The 22,195-nt window shown below is 52.8% G+C and overlaps 1 protein-coding gene across 1 annotated transcript; it reads right to left on the reverse strand.

The window, feature by feature from the left end:
- Window positions 1-282: 282 nt before the first annotated feature.
- On the reverse strand, window positions 283-21,526 carry AARS1 (alanyl-tRNA synthetase 1). The gene is given in 22 exon segments (XM_006172166.3): window positions 283-792; window positions 1,183-1,296; window positions 1,605-1,691; window positions 1,810-1,929; window positions 2,849-2,962; window positions 3,564-3,672; window positions 4,740-4,924; window positions 5,368-5,574; window positions 7,914-8,027; window positions 8,456-8,634; window positions 9,695-9,839; window positions 10,245-10,369; window positions 11,867-12,017; window positions 12,157-12,265; window positions 12,776-12,812; window positions 12,815-12,914; window positions 13,859-14,003; window positions 14,772-14,963; window positions 16,208-16,353; window positions 16,868-17,056; window positions 17,757-17,921; window positions 21,440-21,526. Coding segments are annotated over 21 exon segments (2,898 nt in total). The 5' UTR covers window positions 17,901-17,921; window positions 21,440-21,526; the 3' UTR covers window positions 283-606.
- Window positions 21,527-22,195: the final 669 nt, after the last annotated feature.

Below are 22,195 nucleotides of genomic sequence, written 5' to 3' on the forward strand. Positions count from 1 at the left end.
CACGAACTTTTCAAAGTCCCCTTGCATTTGTGTAACGACTTGGTGTTTCCCCTGCCCTGCTCAAGGACTGTCCTGGTCACTCCGTACCCAGAGCCCAGTACCTCCTGCACACTAGTTTCGCAGCCCAGCTGTCTCCAGACTTGGGCGAACTGGGCTCAGGGCCGGACCAGGGTCTCCGTTCTCGTTGGCCATGTTTGGGGCAGCATTTATTCTGCATACACTGAGGAACCAAGAGCTGTCAGCTGGAGCAGGAGTGGGGGGAGTGGAGCTCACACAGCGTCATCAAGTATTGCACATGGTCCTTTTATTCTCCGCGGCAAAAACGATTCCTGCCTGTGGACCTAGAAGCCTCAGGTCGGCAGGGAACTGTTATCTAGAGATGGGAGCATGATGATGGTAACAGCAATCTCAGGGGAGTGGCTTTAGACGGTGGCGTTGACAGGGCCCTCGGGCCTGAGTCCCAGGATGGCTCCCGGGCATGTTCTGGTCACTGCTGGGTTAGGAGGACGGATGGAGCTGTTAAAGACCCCCAGATTCAAATGTCCTTGTGGCAGGTGGAGAACTGGGTGAGGGGGAGATGCTTTCCAGAGGAGGCCACCCCTCCCCTCAGTTTTTCACATCTCCCAGGCGGAGCTGGGCGAAGGAAGTGGCCAGCTGCAGCGCCTCCTGCAGGCAGCCCACGTTCTTGCCCGTGGCCTGGGCGGACACGTCCTTGCCGCCGCCTTTGCCGTCCATCAGGCCTGACACCTGCTGCACCCACTCGCTGGCTTTTAGGCCTCGGTTGGCTGCGTTCTAGAAGACAGGAAGGGGTGTGAGGGTGAGGACAGAGGATGGGGTTGCAGGAGGGGTGCAGGGAAAGAAAAAGGACGAGGAGTCAAAAACTACCCCCAGGCCGGGTGCTGCTGCCAGGGGTTGGGGCAGACACCACGGCTGGGACACGGTGGCCACTGCCAGGACACGAGCAGGGTCGGGCGAAGCTGGGTGTCGGGAGGCATGGCTAACATTGTTCACCAAGGAGGAGGCCCAGGGGTGAGGGGACTGGGGAAAGGGACATGGGGCAGGAGAATGGCTGTTTCTAATGAGGTCTCCACAAACAAACGGAAGAACGCCACCCTCTGAAAAGCCACGGAGACACTGCCTGCAGGTGCAGGGGTGGGGTCTCGAGCAGGCAGCAGCTCTGACCTGGGGCACCTGACACAAGCACGTGATCTTGCCGGCTTCGTTGTCCACCGTGAAGAGCATGGCAGACGTCTGCGGGGAATGCGTCTTGAAGAGCTTCAAGGCTTCGTTCAGGGCCTGAGGGGAGAAGCTAGCATCAGGCTGCAGCCCACGGTGGGCTTGGCTCTCAGAGCCTGCCCATAGCCCACAGGCCCTTCCGAGAACAGCTGCTGGCCAAGGCCCCACGCACAGGCCCCGTTGCCCTCTGTCTCCAAGGCTGGCCTCCCACCTCTGGGGGGCTGCTCCTCCCTTGCCAGGAGCTCCCCTGCCAGGAGCTCCCCTGCCAGTCACCAGGTCTCCTCCCTCGGCCCAGCCAACCCCAACCCCAGACAGTGGCCCTCAGACAGCCACCAGAAGGCCAGTGAGACCGAGGGAGCTGGCCCTGCCTTGGCCGAGGCGCCGTTCTCCATCTCCAGGATGACCAGGGGCTGGTTGGGGTTGCTGTCAATGAGCTGCTTTGTCCTCTCCAACACCTGCAGGGGGAAGCCCGGAGCTGCTCAGCGGAGGCCGACCCGCCAAGACGGCAGTCCCGCCAGTCTGTGCCCAGGGAGCCCAGCTCCCAGCCACCAGCATGCCCAGACCAGGACTCACTCGCTTCTGGACGTCGGCCTTGCTGGCCCGGTCTAGGTCGTCCATGACCTTCTTCAGGGATTTGAGCATCTCCCGCAGCTCATCTTTCTGCCACTGGGGGATGACGGCGGTGGCCAGGGCCTGGAGCAGGCAGGAAGACCACCAGGAGGTGAGGCCCGGCCCAGTCCGGTTCTCGCTTTGAACCGATGTCCTCCCACTACTGTCCGAAACGGGAGGGAAGGAAACACCAGGGCATCTGCCGGTCCGAGATGGTCACTCTGCGCATCGCAGCAGCTGTGACAGCAGGGCCCAGAGGAGGAGCAGGATAGAGCCCGAACTCTCATGTGAGACCGACCAGCTGCCCAAGGTGGTGAACAGCAGTGGACGCTGAACAGCAGTGAGCCCCAGGCTGGCTTCAGACAGCAGCACCCTCCTGCCTCCCCTAACCCTCAACCCTGTGGCTACAGGCCAGGGTCAGGGAGGTCCCAGCCAGGCCCTAGGACAATAGGAGACGGCCCAAAGGCCTGGCCCCCTGAAAGCCAGGATGTGGCCAGCCAATACGAGTGGTTTTGTTTTTGGTTTTTATTTTTATTTTTTTTAGAGGTTTTTGCTGTAGGGTGCGTGTGCTCGCCAGAAAGATGGAGAGAGACAGAGAGACAGAAAGCGAGAAATCACCGCCCAGGGGATGGCCACGCTGCAATCCCTTCTCCTCCATTCTCCTCTCAGGATCTTGAGCACGCACATGCACGCACCCAACATGAACTTAAGCCATCGGGTCCAGGACTCAAACCGCGGTTGACTACGTGGGAGTCCAGCAACATAGTCATTACACCAACTGCTGGTCCTATGTTTTTGTTTTTTATTTTAATTTGACCAGAGAGGGACAGAATGAGAAAGAGAAAGAGAGGGAAAGTAAGAAAGTAAATCACCAGGTCCAAGACTCGAACCGCAGTCGGCCATGTGGGAGTCCAGTGCCCTTAACCACCACGCTACCTGCTGGCCCCAGTGCAAATGCTGTAAGGACAGGGAGCATCTTAAGGGAGGGAGCGGGCTGCCCTACCTCGCCCAGGTCGGCAATCTCCCTCTGCACGTCCTTGTTCGGTGCGGTCTGGGCCTTCACCTTGGCCTCCATGGCAGAGAGAGACTTCTTCAAACTCTCCGCTTTCCTCAGGGCCTGGACGGAGGACAGTCAGAGTGGTGACCTCCAGGGGAGGTGACCAGGGCCTCGCTGTTCTCTGTACGGTGGTGGAAGCGCCGAAGGCGGCTTTGGAGCAACAGGCCCGTGAGAGCAGAGGGCTCTTTCCTTCAGGGACCAGGTACTGGCACACCGTACCCCAGGAGAGAGCACCTTCTCCACCCCTGACCAGCAAGGCTGCACCCGCACCAGGTTCGGGGGTCCGAGAACTCACGAGTCATGAGTGCCCCTCACCCCAGGAGATGAGCACCCACCGGGCTTCAGCACGCCCTGGACATGCTACCCCCAGAACAAGCGCCGCTCTCCACGCACCGCAGACTGGGCCCCCCCAGGGACACACAGGAAGCGCGGGGGTGCCTGACGCTGCAGCCAAGCCAGGGTGTGCACAGTCCACACCAAGCCCGCAGCAGCTAGGACGTCTGCGCTGGCATCTGGGGGCTGCCGCGCAGGGTGAGCGGGCCCCTGGGAGTAGCTAGGTCTGCACCTTCACCCTGACCGCGTAACTGTCTACCCCCTAGCTTCCAGGCCGGGCTCCTCCTGCCTCGTTCAAATCTGCTGCAAACCAGCCCGAGATGCTCACCTTCTGGGCCTCGGCACCTGTGACGGCCACGATCCTCCGGATCCCCTTGGCGATGGCTTCTTCAGTCACAATCACGAAAGCCCCCGCGTGACTGGAGTTCCGCAGGTGGCTGGAGGGCAGAGTGCAAAGCCGGGGTGACGAGGAGCCGTGGCACGCGGGCCTCTCTCCTGCACTGTGGGAGCCGGGGACCAGGCCGCGGGGACCTGTCAGGTAAGCCCCCGGGGCTCTCGAGGTGACAGAGGGCAAAGGCCCCTTGTATTTAAGGACATTCGGGGACACAGCCAGAGCTGAATGAGGGTGGGAGAAGCAGGAAGAAGGGGAAAAGAGAAGGACAAAGCCCGGCTGGAAAACATCCAGACCCTGCGCAAGGCACCAGCTCTCAGCCTCGTTTTCTCACTCACAAAATGGGGTAATTCTCCCTCACAAAGCTGCTGTGCCCCTGCACGAACCCCTGCACCCTGGCTGAGTTCCACTGTGGCCGTAAGAATAGCCTTGTCCCCAGGCTTCTTGGAACTGTCTGGCTGTTTCTAAGATGGCTGCGTGTTTTGCAAAGATAGGAGGTAGTCTCGCCACTTGTCCCCACCCTCAACGGGTGACGCCCAACTCCTAAGAGGCAGCCGCCCACCCCCTTCTGCCCCTGCCCCCGAAGCACTCACGTCCCCCCACAGAACTCCACAGAAGTCAGGGAGCCAGCAGGACCGGAGGGGTCATCCAGCAGCTCGGACACCGGGACCCCGATGGAGACGACTCGCACAGGGTCAGGGTAGGTCTCATCGAACACGGCCCGCAGGCCCTGGATAGCTTTTGCTGCCGCCAGGGGGCAATCCTGGGTGTAGACAGGCTAGGAAGGACAGAGACAGCTAGGTAAGATCTCTTCTGGAGGCACAGGGGAGGAGAGGAGAGCGTGGCCCCACAGGCAGGACTGGGGTCCTGGCCTGGCTCTGCCCGGCAGGCGCCCTGAGCCTCCCATAACAGCACACACACAGCTGAGGATCAAGACGGGGTCTCCAGCTGCCATTAAACTGGGAACCATGTCCGCTCCATGTGGATACGCAAGAGCTCCACCATCCTGGGGAGGAGGCAGGGCAGACTCACCCCACCTCGACCCCTAGCCCCCACATCCCTACAAAAGCAGGTCGGCCCACCCCCTTCTGCCCCTGCCCCCGAAGCACTCACGTCCCCCCACAGAACTCCACAGAAGTCAGGGAGCCAGCAGGACCGGAGGGGTCATCCAGCAGCTCGGACACCGGGACCCCGATGGAGACGACTCGCACAGGGTCAGGGTAGGTCTCATCGAACACGGCCCGCAGGCCCTGGATAGCTTTTGCTGCCGCCAGGGGGCAATCCTGGGTGTAGACAGGCTAGGAAGGACAGAGACAGCTAGGTAAGATCTCTTCTGGAGGCACAGGGGAGGAGAGGAGAGCGTGGCCCCACAGGCAGGACTGGGGTCCTGGCCTGGCTCTGCCCGGCAGGCGCCCTGAGCCTCCCATAACAGCACACACACAGCTGAGGATCAAGACGGGGTCTCCAGCTGCCATTAAACTGGGAACCATGTCCGCTCCATGTGGATACGCAAGAGCTCCACCATCCTGGGGAGGAGGCAGGGCAGACTCACCCCACCTCGACCCCTAGCCCCCACATCCCTACAAAAGCAGGTCGGAGGATTCCCACTTTAAGCAAATCTGCGTGCAGGACAGAGCTGGGACAGTGGAGCAAAATTACTGATTTCTGAGGCTCTGCAGGAGGAGCGTGACTGTGGGGCGGGAAGTTCGCGACCCAGGGGCTTCACCGCGATCCAACCTACCTTGGCCGCCTCGATCATCTCATTCGCAATCTCTTCGGCTTTCTTGATCTGTTGGGTAGACATGGCTCCCTTGGCGGTGAAGTCAAACCGGAGGCGGTCAGGAGCCACCAGGGAGCCTTTCTGGTCAGCTTCGCCGAGCACGCAGCGCAGGGCAAAGTTCAGAATGTGGGTAGCTGTGTGGTTGCTCATGACAGGTCTCCGTCGGGGCTGCAGAGGGCAGAGGGCAGAGGGCAGAGGAGAGGTCAGCAGCCGGCCGTGCCCAGTACCTGCTCTCCTCCCCACGTCCCGGGATTTAGGGTTGGGGGCATGGCTGCCAGGATGAAAACCATACTTTCCAGCTGCCCTGGTAGCCAAGTGTGGCCACATGACTAAGTTCTGGAGAACGGGTTATTGTTATTAACGGAAGCGAGGTATGTGCTTAAAGGGAGGCAATCTGCCCTCCCTCTCCTCTGGCAAACCGTGGCCCGTGGACCAAATCCGGCTGTGGTCTGCTAGCACCAGCCGTCAGGAAGAGCTTTAGGAACACAGCCTCATCCGTTCCTTTCCATGGTATCTGGCTGCGCGTGCATCACAACAGCAGAGCTGAAGAACTGTGGCAGACCGATGGCCCACAAAGCCAGAAATGTTAGCTATCTGGCCCTTCACAGACTGCCAACTGAGGGCCCAGCCGATGGTGTGGTGGTCAAGGTGGCTGGATCCCATGGGGCCGCCCGCACGGTTTGAGCCCTGGACCCCGGGGCTTTAGGGACACAGCAGGTGCTTATGTGTACATGCCCCAAAGCCAAAGAGAATGGAGGAGAAAGGATTGTGGGAATGCCCCCCACCCCCCAGACTGTCTGGTGAGTACACATGCCCTACAGCAGAATCTTAAATAAAATATGGAACTGGCAGTTGGCATAGTAGTTGCGGCATTGGACTTCCACATGATAGACCATAGTTTGAGTCCCAGACCTGGCAGCTTTCTCTCTCTCTCTAGTCAAGTTGAATAATAATAATTAATAAAATTAACTAATTCTTAAAAAAAAAAAAAAATAGGGACCAGCAGGTGGCATGGTGGTTAAGGTGCTAGACACCACCATATGGTTGACCACGGTTTGAGTCTCAGGCATGGTGGCTTGCTTTCTCACTTTCTCTGTCCCTTTCTCTCTGTCTTTCTCTGGTCAAATTAAAATAAATACATGAATAAATAAATAAATCTTTAAAAGTTAAAACGAAAAATTAAAAAAATAAAAATAAACAAAATTTGAAAACAAAAATTGCCACCTGCCGGCCTGGAAAATGGATCTACTAGCTATCTTCTTGGATCTGGAAATCCAGGGCGAATCTCAGAGCGATGGTGGAGGCCCAGGTGGGGAGCTGCTGGGCCGCAGCCTCAGCCAGGGCTTTAGGTGCTGAAGGTACAGTGCTATGGCTATTCCAGAGCTCCGTCACATGTGACAGGGCCTAGCTCTCTTTCTAAAGAATTATTTAATTTTCTTTATTATTACTATATTTTAATTTGGCCAGAGAGAGAGAGAGAGAGAAAGTGAGAAACGAAGCCATGAGATCTAGGACGCCAACTGTGGTCGGCCATGTGGGAGTCTAGCGCCTCAACCACATCACCTGCCAGCCCCCGAACCTAGTTCTTAGTGACTCCTCGGCTCCTGAAAAAGTATTTGAGGTTAATGTTTGTTTGTTTCTTTTTTTTTTTTTTTTTTGAGAGATGTTTGCTATAGGGTATGTGTGCTCACCGGAGAGACAGAAAGTAAGACATCATTCCCCAGGGGAAAGGGCCACACCACAATCCCTTCTCCTCCATTCTCCTCGGGATTTTGGGCATGCACACATGTGCCCGGTGTTATTTTATAAAGAATTATTTTAGTTAACTTTATTTGTTTTTGGGAACCAGCAGTTAGCGTAATGGCTATGTCACTGGATTCCCACGTAGTCGACCCTGGTTCGCGTCCCGGACCCGGTGGCTTAAAACTCACACCGGGCGCGTGTGCCTGCGTGCCAAAGATCCTGAGAGGAGAATGGAGGAGAAGGGATTGCGGCGTGACCATCCCCCCTGGGGGGTGATTTCTCGCTTTCTGTCTCTATGTCTCTGCCTGGCGAGCGCACGCGCCCTATAGTGAAAAACCTCTCAAAAAAAAAAAAAACTTTATTTGTTTTAATTTGCTCAGAGAGGGACACAGAGAGAAAGGGAAAGTAAACTGTAGTCGGCCATATGGGAGTCCAGTGCCCTTAACCTCCATGCCACCTGCCGGCCCCACGGGGTGAGTTTAAGTCGCTGGGTCTGGGACTTGAACATGGGCGTCTAGGGATATAACGTTACACCATCTGCTGGTCCCAGTAGTTCTTTCTAAAGCAATCCATGTAAACAAGTCTGTAGGGTCTCAGCTCAACTCACGGCGAATACTGACTTGGGAACGTACAGATTGAACACACGGCTGCACCCCACAGAACGCACCGGAATCGACTCCTGCACTCTGCGTATAATTCCACGGGGAGCCAAGGGAGGAGTTGAGCGAAATCCGCTCCAGTGGGTGCCAGCACAGAGAGCTCACCTCGTCAATGAACAGCCGGACCTGGTCCCCCACTTTCAAGTGGCCGTAGATGGTCCCGACGTGCAGCACGTACCCTCCTCGCACCTGCACGTTCTTCACTGTGAACTCGGTTTTCTACAGGTCAGGAGGAGACCAATAAATAAATTTTCTATAAATCACATGTAGATTACATACACACACACACCCACCATTAATGCTATCATAGAAATTAAACGCATGTACACACACCATTCTAAGGAGCATCTTAGAGAATTCCAAAGCCACCCTATGGAACGGGAAGCCTGGGGAGACGAGGTAGCTCATCCCAGACCACAGCGGGCAAGGGCAGGGCAGAGGCCGAGCTGAGTGGAAGGACGCCTGCCCTTCAGAGCTGCCGCCCCAAGGATCTTCCTGCGAGGGCACTTAACTGCTGCAGAGCAACAGGTACGAGCAGCAGCTCCCTCAGCTCGGAAACGTGGACCGTGGAACCAAACAAAGGCCCATCCAGTCTGCCCCCGGCTGCACGCCTGGCCCTCCCTGGCTAAGGAGGAGTGTGGGCTCACGTCTTCACTGCTGTCGTCAGCCTTCACCAGGTAGCCTTCGTCGTAGGTCTGCCCTCCTTGCTCGGCGTAGAAACAGGTCCTGTCCAGCACCACTCCACACTCCTGGCCCGTGAACACCTCTGCCACAAACATCTTCTCCCTGCGCAGAGCCAGCACCGTGGCCACTGTGCTCTCAAACACTGCTCGAAGGGAATGCGGGAGGGGGCCGGGAGAGACAGGGTCAGCGACAATGTTCTCCCTTAGCAGGCTTCTGCTGAGTTCTCTTTCTCCAACCCTCTTCAGGCCCGAATCGTCTAATGTTATTTTGAAAGCAAATCCTTTAGACTCCACAAAAGGGCTTAACATCTTGGTTCTCTATCAGAGAATGCAACACCCAGTCAGGCAACCAACTCGTCCTGGTTTCTAGGACTGACGGGTTTGCTGGGACACAGGCCTTCAGTGTTTAAATGGGGACAGCTGGTCACCCTGAGCTACGGAGCAGAAACTTTGTGGACCTGGTTGGTAGAACTTTAACATCAGTAATAAACTCCTGAGTCCAAGGTCGGCTCGCAGAGACCGTATTCATTGCACGGGTTTGCTCAGATAGATGTAGGTGTAAGATTGTTCTTTGCCAGGACAAAGAAGCAAAAGCAGAGACCAGCAGATGGCACAGCAATTACGTCACCAGACTCCCACATGACCAACTGTGGTTCAAGTCCTAGACCTAGCTGCTTACTTTCTCACTTTCTTTCTCTTGATCTGTCCCTCTCTGATCAAATTAAAATAAATAAAGTTAAACCATTCTTTAAAAAAAAGGCAATTAATTTTTTTTTTTAAAGAGTTTTTTGCTATAGGGTGCATGTGCTCACTGGAGAGACAGAGACAGAAAGTGAGAAATCACCCCTTGGGGGGATGGCCACACTGTAATCCCTTCTCCATTCTTCTCTCAGGATCTTGAACATGCACATACAGGTGCCCAGCGTGAGTTTCAAGCCACCGGATCCGGGACTTGAACTGTGGTCAACTACATGGGACTCCTGCGATGTAACCATTATGCCATTTGCTGGTCCCAAATAAATAATTCTTAAAAAAAAAGAAAAAAAAATCTCCAGCCAAGGGTTTCTGTGAGCGAGAAAGTGCACAGCAGGACCGTACCGCGTCACAGGAGAGGCTGTCGGAGCGCTGCTGCGTACCTGAGACTTGTCCCTTAAAACCACAGATGGGCAGAGAGCTCAGAAGGTGGGGAAGCCCAGAACATACCGTAGTTACCACTGGAGTCCGAGAGGTAATTATACTTCGGAGAGTCATCTGTGGCCTCCAGACCCTTTGCCCGGAGCTCTTCAATGGCATAGATGTCCAGCATGATGAGGTCTTCCCCGCCAGCTCCCTTGCCCTGGGATTTCAGCTGCCAGGGAGAGAGACAAGCACACGTGACCCTGGCTAGCAAAGACAGAAGTCTGAAGAGCTCATGGTTCCTAAACTGTGCCCAACGAGAGCTCTGCAACAGGGTTTTCAGCTTGCTGCTCCTGATGTCTGGAGCCACGCTGCCTCTGCCGTGGGCTGTTCTCTTGCACCGTAGAATGTTAAGTAGTGTCCTTGGCCTCTACCGAGACAGTGGCACCCTGCCCCAGCTGCGAAAAACAAAAATGTCTTCAGACATCATGGCCAAATGCCGCCTAGAACTGTCCCCAGTTGAGAACCACTGGCCTAGGGGAAACAATGTCAAAGGCTTCGATGGAAGGAAAAACAGAACGTCAGAGGCCTCATGCCAGCAGGTGCTGGGTTTCCCATTCACGGTGCAAATTTATACCTGGGCCAATTTCCTTTCCTCTTCGAAGCCATCCATGTCCACCACCAGGCCCTTCTCTTCGGCAATCAGTCCCGTGAGATCCACCGGAAACCCATAGGTGTCATACAGGAGCCAAGCAGTGTCACCTGCACAGTACAAAGGAGAGTGTCAAACGAAGTGGACAGACCCCTGCTTTCCCACGCTAAGCCCTTCCACGAGGATGCTGGGAGGAACAGAATGGAAAAAAGTGACAAGAGAGGTCAGTAGGGTCCGCGGTGCCTGTCAAAATCCACCTCCGGATTGACTTAGAGGAAGCACGGAGGTCTCCCACAAAACTTCCGTTCCTCCATCTGAACAAGTATGTTGTGTTTGCGAAAATCCATCAAACCTTATGCTTCATATGTCAATTGAAAAGAAAAAGGCCATCTGGAGGCGTGGTGGTTAAGGCAGCTGGAACCTACATGGCTGACTGCGTGCTTCGAGTCCCAGACCTGGTGGCCTGAAAGACACATCAGGCACATGTGTGCGTGCCCCAAATCCTGAGAGGAGAATGAAGAAGGGATCGTGGCCTGGCCACACCCCTGGTGGTGGTGGGGGGGTGTCTTCTTTCTTCTTCTCACTAGTGAGCACACATGCTCTATAGTAAACTTAAAAAAGAAAGAAAGAAACTTTGGAATTAACTTTCTCATCTGACCAAAACGAAAGCAATGCCAAAATAGTATATATCAAATGTTCCCATTTTTGTTTAAAAAATACACATATCCTATCCAGAGTACATGCATACACCCTTACCTGTATTTACACGTAAATAGAGAAAATCCTGAATAATTAATTATGTACCAACTGCCTAAGAGTCATCACCTCTGAAAAATGAGTCTGGGAAAGAGGATTTCTACTTCTTCCTTCTGTATTATATGGTAAGGTTTTTCTTTCCTTTTTTCCAATTGCCAGAGGGCACACGTGCTCATCAGAGAAAGAAAGGGGGCGGGCATGGTCACTCCACCGCCCCTTCTCTTTCTCCCCACTTGTGGGCTTTGGAACACACACATACATCTGGCATGTTTTTCAAGTTGTCAGGTCCAGGACTCAACTGCACAATCAGCCCTGTGAGATCCACCTCTCGACGGGTCCACCCACTTCTGTACTGCTTAAAAAAAATTTTTTTTGGTAGAGATTTTTTCCTATAGGGCGTGTGTGCTTGCCAGCAAGAGACAGACAGACAGAAGGCAAGAAATCACCCCCCACGGGGGATGGCCATGACGCAATCCCTTCTCCTCCATTCTCCTCTCAGGATCTTGGGCACGCACGCACACATGCCCAGCGTGAGTTTAAGCCACTGGGTCTGGGACTCGAACCGCAGTCGACTACATGGGAGTCCAGCGACACGGCCATTATGCTAACTGCTGGTCCCCACTGCTTAAATATTTTTACACAGAAAAATACATCATGATTTCCCTGATGACCTAGTCTTAGTACTTTTGTAATTTTGCTGTAAATCTCATTTTCCAGCAAAAGTACTGTAACCAACTACATTTGTCCCAGGGGTCACAGAAGCCCCTTGTCTATTTGGGGAAGAGGGAAGAGGCTCGCCTTCCCCAGAAAGAAAAGCCGGCAGGTGGACCGTGGCACGGACTGGTCCTCACCGGGGATGGTCTTGCTGTCTCCCAGGCTCTGGATTTTCCTGTCCAGGATGCGACGCCCTCGGCTGAGGGTCTTGAGAAACTGTACTTCTTCTTCATTAATGATGTCCTTCACCATGTCGGGGTCCTTCTTTAGCTCAGGAAATGCATCTCCCTGACAAACGGGGAATAGGTGCAGGGCCTGATGAAGCCGAGACTGCTCTCAAGGATGCCCGTGCACAGCGTGCTGCGTCCCTGCCTCGCGCTCCCCAACCACGCGCTAGTACGGGAGAGGGCCTGGGGCAGGAGCCTACCAGGGACTGGACCACGACGTCCACCAACGTGGCGAAGAAGCCCCGGCTGGCGTTGAGTTTCTCATGGGAGTAGCGGACAGCCCGGCGTAGGATCCGGCGTAGCACGTACCTGTAGGAGGAAGAACTGGTCCCCGTTAGACACTGGTCACAGGGGAGGGTCTGGCCGTGCGTCTTTGGAACTTTTCCCAAAGCGCATGCACAACTTTTGGTCTTGCTCTTTCTGAGACTTTCTTTTATCCGAAGCCTACTTCTTTTTGCACTCCTCAAGGTCAAGATTAATTCCACCGTGAAACTCCATAACATACCCTCAAACACACCCTCAAACACGACAACGATCCAGGATAAACCTGAGTTATTGTCCTCCCACGTACAACTACCCAAAGAGGGAAACAGGAAATAGGCCCAGATGCAAGCTGATGCCCTGGTCCAGGCCCTGCTTTCAGTAATGGTTTCCTGGGGTGAGTCAATACCTTCCCCACCCTGAGCTGAAACTCCCTTCATGCTTTCATTCAAAAGGGAGGGACATGCCCCTAACTTCCCAGAAGACAGAGGAAGCCATCATAAAGTGTAAGTTCCATAAGGAGTCAGGGGACTCCCGCGGCAGTCTGAACACACTCACCCCCGCCCCGTGTTGTCAGGCCGGCCGCCATCGGCCCCGTGATGGTCCGAGCGTGGTCAGCCAGCACGCGGTAGGCCATGTCGATCCCATCAGTGTCGTCAGCGCCGACTTTCCCGCTGTACGGCCGGGCACCTGTGCCCTGCGGAAAAAACCAGGAGCAGCCCCTCAGGTGCTGCTCTGCCCAAGGCCCTGCAGGACTGAGCAGCATTAGGAGAAGGGATGACCAGGACCAGCAGGTGGCATGGTAGTTAAAGGCGCTGGACTCCTACATGGCCAACTGCAGTTTGAGTCCCGGACCTGGCGGCTTGCGCTCTCTCTGTTCAAAACTGAAAAATAATAATATTCTTTAAAAAAAAAAAAAAAAAGATGACCATTCTTGCCAGATCCTAGAACTCCGAGAACACTGACAGGAGAGTCAAGAGCCGTTAGCCAGTCCCCCCACACAAGAGTGACAGGGCCCTGTGCCTTGAACCTTATGTCATCAGCAATGAAGTGGACAGAGGGTGACGTGGTACCTTTAGCAGGCAAAACACAAGACCATTTCATCATTTATCATTTTAAGAGAGGTTTTCGCTATAGGGCATGTGTGCTCACCACAGAGACAGAGAGAGAAAGCGAGAGATCACCCCCCTCGGGGGGATGGTCACACCAATCCCTTCTTCTCCAGTCTCCTCGTGGGCTTTTGGGCATGTATGCACACACGTCTGGTGTGAGTTTCAAGCCTCTGGGTCTGGGACTCGAACTGCGGTCAACCGTGTGAGAGTCCAGCAATGTAACCATTATGCCATCTGCTGGTCCTATTATTGTCTTTTCTTTTTTTAAAAAAAAGAATTATTTATTTAACTTATTATTTTAAATTTGCTATAGAGCATGCATGCTCACCAGAGAAAGGTGGGGAGAGGGAAAGTGAGAAAGCCAGCCATCAGATCTGGGACTCGAGCCGCAGTCAGCCATGTGGGAGTCGAGTGTCTTAACCACTATACCAAGCATTGGCCCCAAGGTCATTTCATCTTTGACAGCACCGCTACGAGTCCAGCCTGGCAACCCCCCAGAAGCTTGCAGTGTTCGCAGTAGGACCAGTACCTTCTGAATGGCTTCAAAGTAAGGGACAAACAGGTCAGTGTCGTAGTTGGACATCTTATTCTGCAGCACAGACACCAGTCGCTCCAGGCCCATCCCTGTGTCAATGCTCTTCTTGGGCAGAGGTTTCAAAATGCCGTCAGTCTCCCTGCGTGACCCAGAAGAAGAAGAGGTTGAGGCAGGGACTCAGGCTGCCACCTCCCCGGTCCCTGCTGGCTACAACTCATTTGCACAGCACCGTTTACAGGGTGAAGCTATTTGCCATTTGCCTCGGCCTGGCTCAGCAGGCAGAGGGGAGCAGACGAAGGGAAGGAGAAATTCCCAGCGGGGTGCACTGGAGAGAGAGGCAGGCCTTAAGAAAATGAGTTCTAAAACAGTGGCCCAGATTACAGCAAGAAGGACACCACAAGAGTGGCCCTCAGAAAAGTACTGTGTTTATAAAGGAATAGCCCAGGGAACCAGCAGTTAGCGTAATGGCTATGTCGCTGGACTCCCACGTAGTCGACCGCGGTTCGTGTCCCAGACCCGGTGGCTTAAAACTCACGCCGGGCGCGTGTGCGTGCGCGCCCAAGATCCCGAGAGGAGAATGGAGAAGGGATTGCGGCGTGACCATCCCCCTTGGGGGGTGATTTCTCGCTTTCTGTCTCTATGTCTCTCTCTGTCTGTCTGGCGAGCGCACGCGCCCTACAGTGAAAATCTCTCAAAAAAAAAAAGGAATAGCCCGGCCCTGTCCCAGACATCAGAGGGGAAACTGAGAAATAAAACATAAAGAGTGTGCCGAAGGCTCCATGTGTCTAGAGCCTGCGTCAGCACTGCTCGTGTGCCAGGGACCAGGTAACAAAGGGCCTTCAACTAAGACAGCCAGGCCGCTCTGGACTCCTCCTCCACTGAGCTCAGAGCAGGAGCCCTCGGCCACCTGTTATACTGGATGAACACAAGGTTCCAGATCTCCAGCACGTTGGGGTCGTCTTGGTTGACGAGGTGTGCGGCGTCCCGACCACCGATCCGGTCAAAGTGGATTTCACTGCAGGGCCCACATGGGCCCGTGTCGCCCATCTCCCAGAAGTTATCTTTCATGTTGCCAGGGAGGATTTTGCTGTCATCCAGCCTGTACGGAGCAGAAAAGGTAAGCCCAGTTAGAGTGGCTGGCCAGGATTTTGCATCCTCCATCCCAAAGAAACCATGACGATTTTCTCTAGAGAGGTCACGTTCTTTGGCAATCACGAATGCGAAGCCTGCACGTAAACCCTGCTGAAGAGGCAGAGCCTGACTCTCCTCAAGAGTGGCTAGGAAGCCAGCAGTTAGCGTAATGGCTATGTCGCTGGACTCCCACGTAGTCGACCGCGGTTCACGTCCCGGACCCGGTGGCTTAGAACTCATGCCGGGTGCGTGTGCGTGCGTGCCCAAGATCCCGAGAGGAGAATGGAGGAGAAGGGACTGTGGCGTGACCATCCCCTCTGGGGGGTGATTTCTCGCATTCTGTCTCTATGTCTCTCTCTGTCTGTCTGGCGAGCGCACGCGCCCTATAGCAAAAACCTCTCAAAGAGTGGCTACAACACAATAAAAATACTGGGTGCATGGAAAAGTCATGATGCATTTTTGCATAGAAAAATATATCAAGACTTTTCCAAGTACCCAATGTATGTATTCTATGGTTGTAACTCAGTAAAAGTATGCGGAGAGATAAATAAAGCCAAGACAGGAACATAGACAAATGAAAACACTTTTGCTGAGCATGGCCAGAACTGAAGGAACTACTTTTCTTCGCAACTGTTCATTTTTCAAGTACAATACAATGAATGTATGAAAAGGTAATGCTCCCAGTCATTCCCAACTGCATCTCAAATGCACAACACAGGGGCCAGCTGGCCTAGTGGTTAAGGGAGCCAGATCCCACATGGCCAACTGCAGATCAAATCCTGGCCCTGGTGGCCTAAGAAACATGCTGGGCATGTGGTGTGTGTGCCCCAGATCCAACAGGGTGGAGTAATGGAGGAGAAGGGACTGGAGTGTGACCGTGCCTCATGGGAGTGTGTTCTCCCGTCCATCTCTTTCAGGCCAGCTCACATACCCTTTAGCAATTCAAACAAACAAAAAACTACAGGGGCTGGACTCCCACATGATCAACCATGGTTCAAGTCCTGGATCTGGAGATTTACCTTCTCACTTTCTCTCTCTCTCTCTCTCGCTCGCTCTCTGGTCAAATTAAATGATGATGATGATGAATAAAATGAAGTAAGTATTAAAATAAAAACCTACAAAACAGGAAATGGCAGTGTACTCTAGATAATGCGACTTCAGGGAGAGAGAGTCTATACCTCCATGTGCTCCATGAGTGAGCTGCATTCTTACCCCAAGTTTTGCCAAATCTGCTTGCACTCCAGATCTGGTTCTAAGCCAGCTGCCTCATCCCCACCGAAGTAAGTCACGTAAAGTCTTTCCACTGGAATGCCAAACTCTTCAGTGAGCAGTTCCAGAGCCATCTTACATGCCAATTCCTGAAAAAGAAAGAAACAGAGTCAACCCAAAATCTATGTAGTATGCCTAGAAAAAGACCAGATCCTAGGAACACGGATACAAAACTACATCTTCACTACAAATTCAACCAAATTCAGGGCCGATTTATATTTTTAAAAAGTCTGAAAATACATTAAAACCATCAAATTACAGGTACTACTTCCAAGAAGTTTTAGGTTTAATAAATGCCTTTTGCTACTGAATCTCCTAAATGACATTTCTTATTTTTAAACAAGCAAAATTACAGGGCCAGCAGGTGGCATGGTGATTAAAGGTGCTGGATTCCCACATGGCCAACCATGGTTCAAGTCCCAGACCTGGTAGCTTCCTTTCTCCCTTTCCCTCTCTCTCTCTGGTCAAATTGGAAACTACTACTAATGAATAGAGTTAAAATTAAAATAATTCTTAAAAAAAAAAAAAAGAGCAAAACTACAATAGAAACAGTTCCCTCGATGGAAATGACCATGTAACTTACCGGTTCTGCTCGGAGCTTACCTTGAAGTAATCCCCGAAAGACCAGGACCCCAACATCTCGAAGAAGGTGTGGTGATAGACGTCCTTGCCCACGTCATCCAGGTCATTGTGTTTGCCCCCCGCCCGGATGCATTTCTGGGTATTGGCAGCTCTGCTCAGCTTTGCCATAGGGTGAGATGGGTCAATCGTGTTCAGGAAGATGGGTTTGAACTACAGAAAGAACAAGAATGGAAGGGGATCAGCTTCTACAAGGCGGCAGATCAGGAAGCGGCAGGCGAGAAAAGCCCACATGTAAACTGTGCAGTTCGGGATTTAACCTGGAGCCTGGAACCCAGACACTTACAAGGGGCAGGTGGCTCGAAGGAGCCAAAGCACAGGTAGCCTAGCAAGTGCCCCATGGTCCACTGCAGTGACACCACTTGTGCAGGGCAAACGCCTGCTGGAGGCTGAGGCAGCGAAACCTTCCCCAGGTTGACAGCTTTCTGGACGAGCTCAATCTAAAACCAACATGTTCACTCGGTAGCAAAGGCGATGAGGAAGAGCCAAATGTGAGACATATTGAGGGACTGAGTCATGAGAAGATGAATGATTGGACAGGGAGGGAGGTTCCACAAGATCACGCGGTGGCCGACAGACTGGGATCTGTGCGACGCCAGGGGCCGTGTTTTCTCACTACTCAGCTGCCTCTGTGCACAAACAAACCAAGAGGAAGAGGAAAGTCATCTGTAGCCTAGTGGTTAAGAGAGCTGGATCCCACCCAGCTGACAGCGGTTCAAATCCTGGCCCTGGTGCTTTGGAAAACCTGCCTGGCACATGTGTGTGAGTCCCCAAATCTGTAACAGGGGGTGCTTTCTCCCCCACCAGGCCCACCTCTGGCAAGCATACGTGAAGAAAGAAAAGCAACCCTTACCTGGTTCATGCCTGCGTTTGCAAAGAGCAGCGTGGGGTCATCCAGTGGGATGGTGGCAGAGGAGTGAACATACGTATGTTCGTTTCTCTTGAAAAAATCTATAAACCGGGACCGGATGTCACTTGCTGTGAGGGTCGAGTCCATCTTGAAAGTCACCCCAAAGAACTAACCAAAGGAAAAAGATAAAGGGGAAATTGAAACTAAAACATAAGTAAGCATTACATAATACTCCTAGCTTCTCAAGCCAAGTCCAAGCAGGACACGAACAAGGTGTTTGATCCTAAAACCTCTGGGTTGTAAGTCCAAGGCCAAGATCACCATCAAAACGAAACCTGCCGCGCCGGCAGACAGCAGCTGCGAGATTCTGCCCTCCCATCAGCCGCGCGGGCGCGGTCCAGCTCCCCAGGTAGAGCAGGAGGTGGTTTATCCGTGCGCTCATTCATTCATTCAGCTTCCACTTGGTGTCCGGCCATAGCCCAGGAATTAGGACAGGAGACTAAAGACCCTCGGTCTTTACAGTGCAGAAATGTCCACTGGGGAAGGGAGAGGCTCCGAGATGCAGGTTCCAGTCCTCAGCCCAAGTCCTTGAGGGGGAGACTTCACCAATGTGCAGAAAGTCTGGACCCAACTCTATCATTAAATAAGCCACTTGGCCTGAGTTGGATTCTTTTTCTGTAAAGAGCTGGTCTCTAGGGACCAGCAGTTAGCGTAATGGCTATGTTGCTGATCCCCCATGTAGTCAACTGCAGTTCGCGTCCCAGACCTGGTGGCTTAAACTCACGCCGGGTGCGTGTACGTGCGTGCCCAAGATCCCGAGGGAGAATGGAGGAGAAGGGATTGCAACATGGCCATTCCCCCTCGGGGGTGATTTCTCGCTTTCTGTCTCTGGCGAACGCATGTGTTCTACAGCAAAAATCTCTTTCTTAAAATAAATAAATAAACCCCCCATGTTTACAAATTACCCAGAATCAAGTATTTTCTGTTATTAGCAACACAACAGACTAGAACCGAAACAATCTATAAAACAGTGGATAATAATATTTAAGTCACTTAGGGGATCAACAGATGGCGTAATGGCTACATCGCTAGACTCCCATGTAGTCGATTCTTGCTTTCTGTCTCTGTCTTTCTGGCGAGCACAGGAGCCCTATAGCAAAAACCTCTCCAAAAAAAAAAAAAAAAAAAAACCAACAGTTGATGTAATGGCTATGTTGCTGGACTCCCATGTAGTCGACCACAGTTCGAGTCCTGGATCTGGTGGCTTAAACTCATGCTGGGCGTGTGTGTGCGTGTGCCCAAGATCCTGAGAGGAGAATGGAGGAGAAGGGATTGCGCCGGTGTGGCCATCTCCCCTGGGGGGTGATTTCTCACTTTCTATCTCTGTCTCTCTCTGTCTTGCTGGCGAGAGTATGCACCCTATAGCAAAAACCTCTCCAAAAAAAAAATTAAGTCGCTTAGCTAAAAATGTTCTTCTTGGGACCAGCAGTTAGCGTAATGGCTATGTCGCTGGACTCCCACGTAGTTGACCGCGGTTCGAGTCCTGGACCCGGTGGCTTAAACTCACGCCGGGCGCGTGTGCATGCGTGCCCAAGATCCCAAGAGGAGAAGGGATTGCGGCGTGGCCATCCCCCCTGGGGGGGGATTTCCTGCTTTCTATCTCTCTATCTCTCTGTCTCTCTGGCGAGCGCACGCACCCTATAGCAAAAACCTCTCCAAAAAAAAAAAAAATGTTCTTCTTATGAGGAAGCTACAAGAAAAAAACGATGTACACTATGAACACAAGACCCTGACTTTCAGATTGATGTTTAACCATGATTTCAATCCATTTACTCACAATTCAATCAATGCATTACTCAAGAAAAAGCCCTTAGGCAAAAAATGGTGAAATACTGGCTGAGAGGGCCAAAGAGCTGACCCAAATCCCACAGATGGGGACTTGCTGTCCCTGTCAGAGACTCAAGGCTCAGGTTTTTATTAAAGAAGCATGGTCACAGGACCAGCAGTTAGCGTAATGGCTGTGTCGCTGTACTCTCATGTAGTCGACCGCGGTTCGAGTCCCGGACCCCGTGGCTTAAAACTCACGAAGGGCGCATGTGCGTGCGTGCCCAAGATCCCGAGAGGAGAACGGAGAAGGGATTGCGGCATGACCATCCCCCTGGTGGGGGGGGCATGATTTCGTGCTTTCTGTGTCTCTGTCTGGCGAGCGCACATGCCCTATAGCAAAAACCTCACCCAAAAAAAAAAAAAAAACAAAAACTGTGTTATTTAAAAATTAAAAAAAACAAAAAAGAAGAAAAGAATCATGGTCACCACATTTTTCCTCATCCCCACTCATCCTGGTTCTCAATGACTCTTCAATGGTTAAAGTGAACTTACGGCAATTCTTATTTTGCAGAAACATCATGGCTGTTTCAGAAAACTGATTTCTCCTCGTCTAACAGGTAATAAGTTAAAGTCTAAAAGACACATGAATTTCCCATTTTTGCTTACTCATTCAACATGATGAATGCATACTATGCGTTGGGGATCAAAATGAATGAGAGTCTATGTCCTTCATGGGGAACGCCTGCATATATAGAAGAAACTGCACTACGGACCCGATAGGACCTACATATAGGATCCTACATAAGAAGATCAATATATTGACTAATCATAGTTCACCCTGTGATGTCTGGAACTAGTAAAAGCTGTGTGTCCCTCCCCCCCACCACTCATTCATTTATTCAGCATAAACATATTGCTAGGCTGCATGGGGTGAGGACAGCACAAAGGCAGGACTTCACGTGTCACTACCCACAGGGGCCATAAACGCCTTGCCTACCTTAAAGCACACTGGTTCCAGCCACAGGACCTTGTAACATGCTCCTCTCCTGCCAGGCAAGCTCTCTGTCCTACCCCTATTTCTTCCCTTTTCCTTCCTATGTATCATTTTTGAGATTTCGATTCCAAATAAACATATTTAAGGACGCATCCCCTTCTTGATCAGTGTCTCCCTTCCTAATACTGTCTTGCATCTGCTGGCTTGTTTTAGCGCCCATCTCGGGATCTGGCTGTAAATTCCACCCCAGCGGGAACCATTACAGTAGTCGTGAGCACCTAGCACAGGAGTTACTGAACACTTACTCCACGGCGAGGTACTAACACAGTAACAGCAAGCTCGGAATGAACTCCCATGCTGCACTCCAAACCCACGGGGAAATGCAACTGTTTGAAAGCCTGGTAACAGCTGACCATGATGGTCCAGGTGGACCTGGACCGGTATCAGCTATTTATTAATAGTTCACCTTAAGAACTTAGGGAACGGCTCACAGCGGGACTCCACCCATCTAGTCCAATTCTCTTCCACCCTTCCACTGATCCCTAGCGGATTACAACCACGGGAGACACAAACTCAGCTTCGGTCGGGTACCCGGATAGTACCAAAGTCGAGGCTTCTCGGTTCCCTGCATGCCAGGGAGCTGACCCAGGGCTGCAGCCGGATCCCAGTCCAGCCCAGACTCGGACCCCACTCCAACCCAGGCCTGATCCCTAAGGCCACGCGGGGCCTGGCGCAGGGACCCGCTGTGTCCGCCGCGCTTCCTCGACCCCTTTATCCCTCCCTAGGCTTTGAAGCCCTCCGCATCTACCCGGGATGGCGGTCCTGGATCCTCTCTTAGAGCCCACCGCCAGGCACCTATAATTACCTGCTCCCGAAGATGCGCAGCTCCACCAGCCTCAAGCCACCACCGGCTGCAATCCGCAGCGCTCTGGCCAATCAGAGCACGCCGCCGGAAAGCGCCCCCCTGCACCTGACTCTGCGAGACATTATTGGTCCGTATAAACGTCAATCGATCTGAGCACGAATCAGCTTATTAAGTGGCTTCTGAGAAGGAGGAGCTCAATCGGCTGATGCAATGGCGGGCAAAGATGGGACCCGGTGCGTCACGTGAGCGGGTTGGATGCGGGCTCCTGGAGGCCGGCATTTTGGTTTCCGTAGGCCAAGTCCGAGCGGTTGACAGCGTTAATAAGGGGACGCAGTAACGCGTGTTTGGTAAAGATCACAGGTCTTGGAATAGTCATGTTCATTTTAGTAGCAAAACGGTATGTGGACCTGAAAGATCTCTGTGTCCATGTACGCTTGTCCTTGCCAGACCTTGACGTTGGCGTGGAGGAAGGAACAGTACTTGGGGGATAATTGAATCGGCCTCTAGTCCTCCACTGGCCTTTGACAAATAATAGTTAATATTTACATGCAAGATACTGAATTTAACTTTCACCTAGCTTGGGCCAGCAAGTGGGTGGTGGTGAAGGTACCAGACTCCCGTATGGTTAACCTCGTGGAATCCCGACCGCTGCTTAAAAGCATGCCTGGCACTTCTGTGTGTGCACCCAAAATCCTAAGGGGAGCACGGAGGAGAAGGGATTGTGGTGGGGCCATCCTCTTGGGTGATTTTTCTCTT

Source organism: Tupaia chinensis, unplaced genomic scaffold (genome assembly GCF_000334495.1).
Source record: "Tupaia chinensis unplaced genomic scaffold, TupChi_1.0 Scaffold000355_1, whole genome shotgun sequence".
NCBI lineage: Eukaryota > Metazoa > Chordata > Mammalia > Scandentia > Tupaiidae > Tupaia > Tupaia belangeri.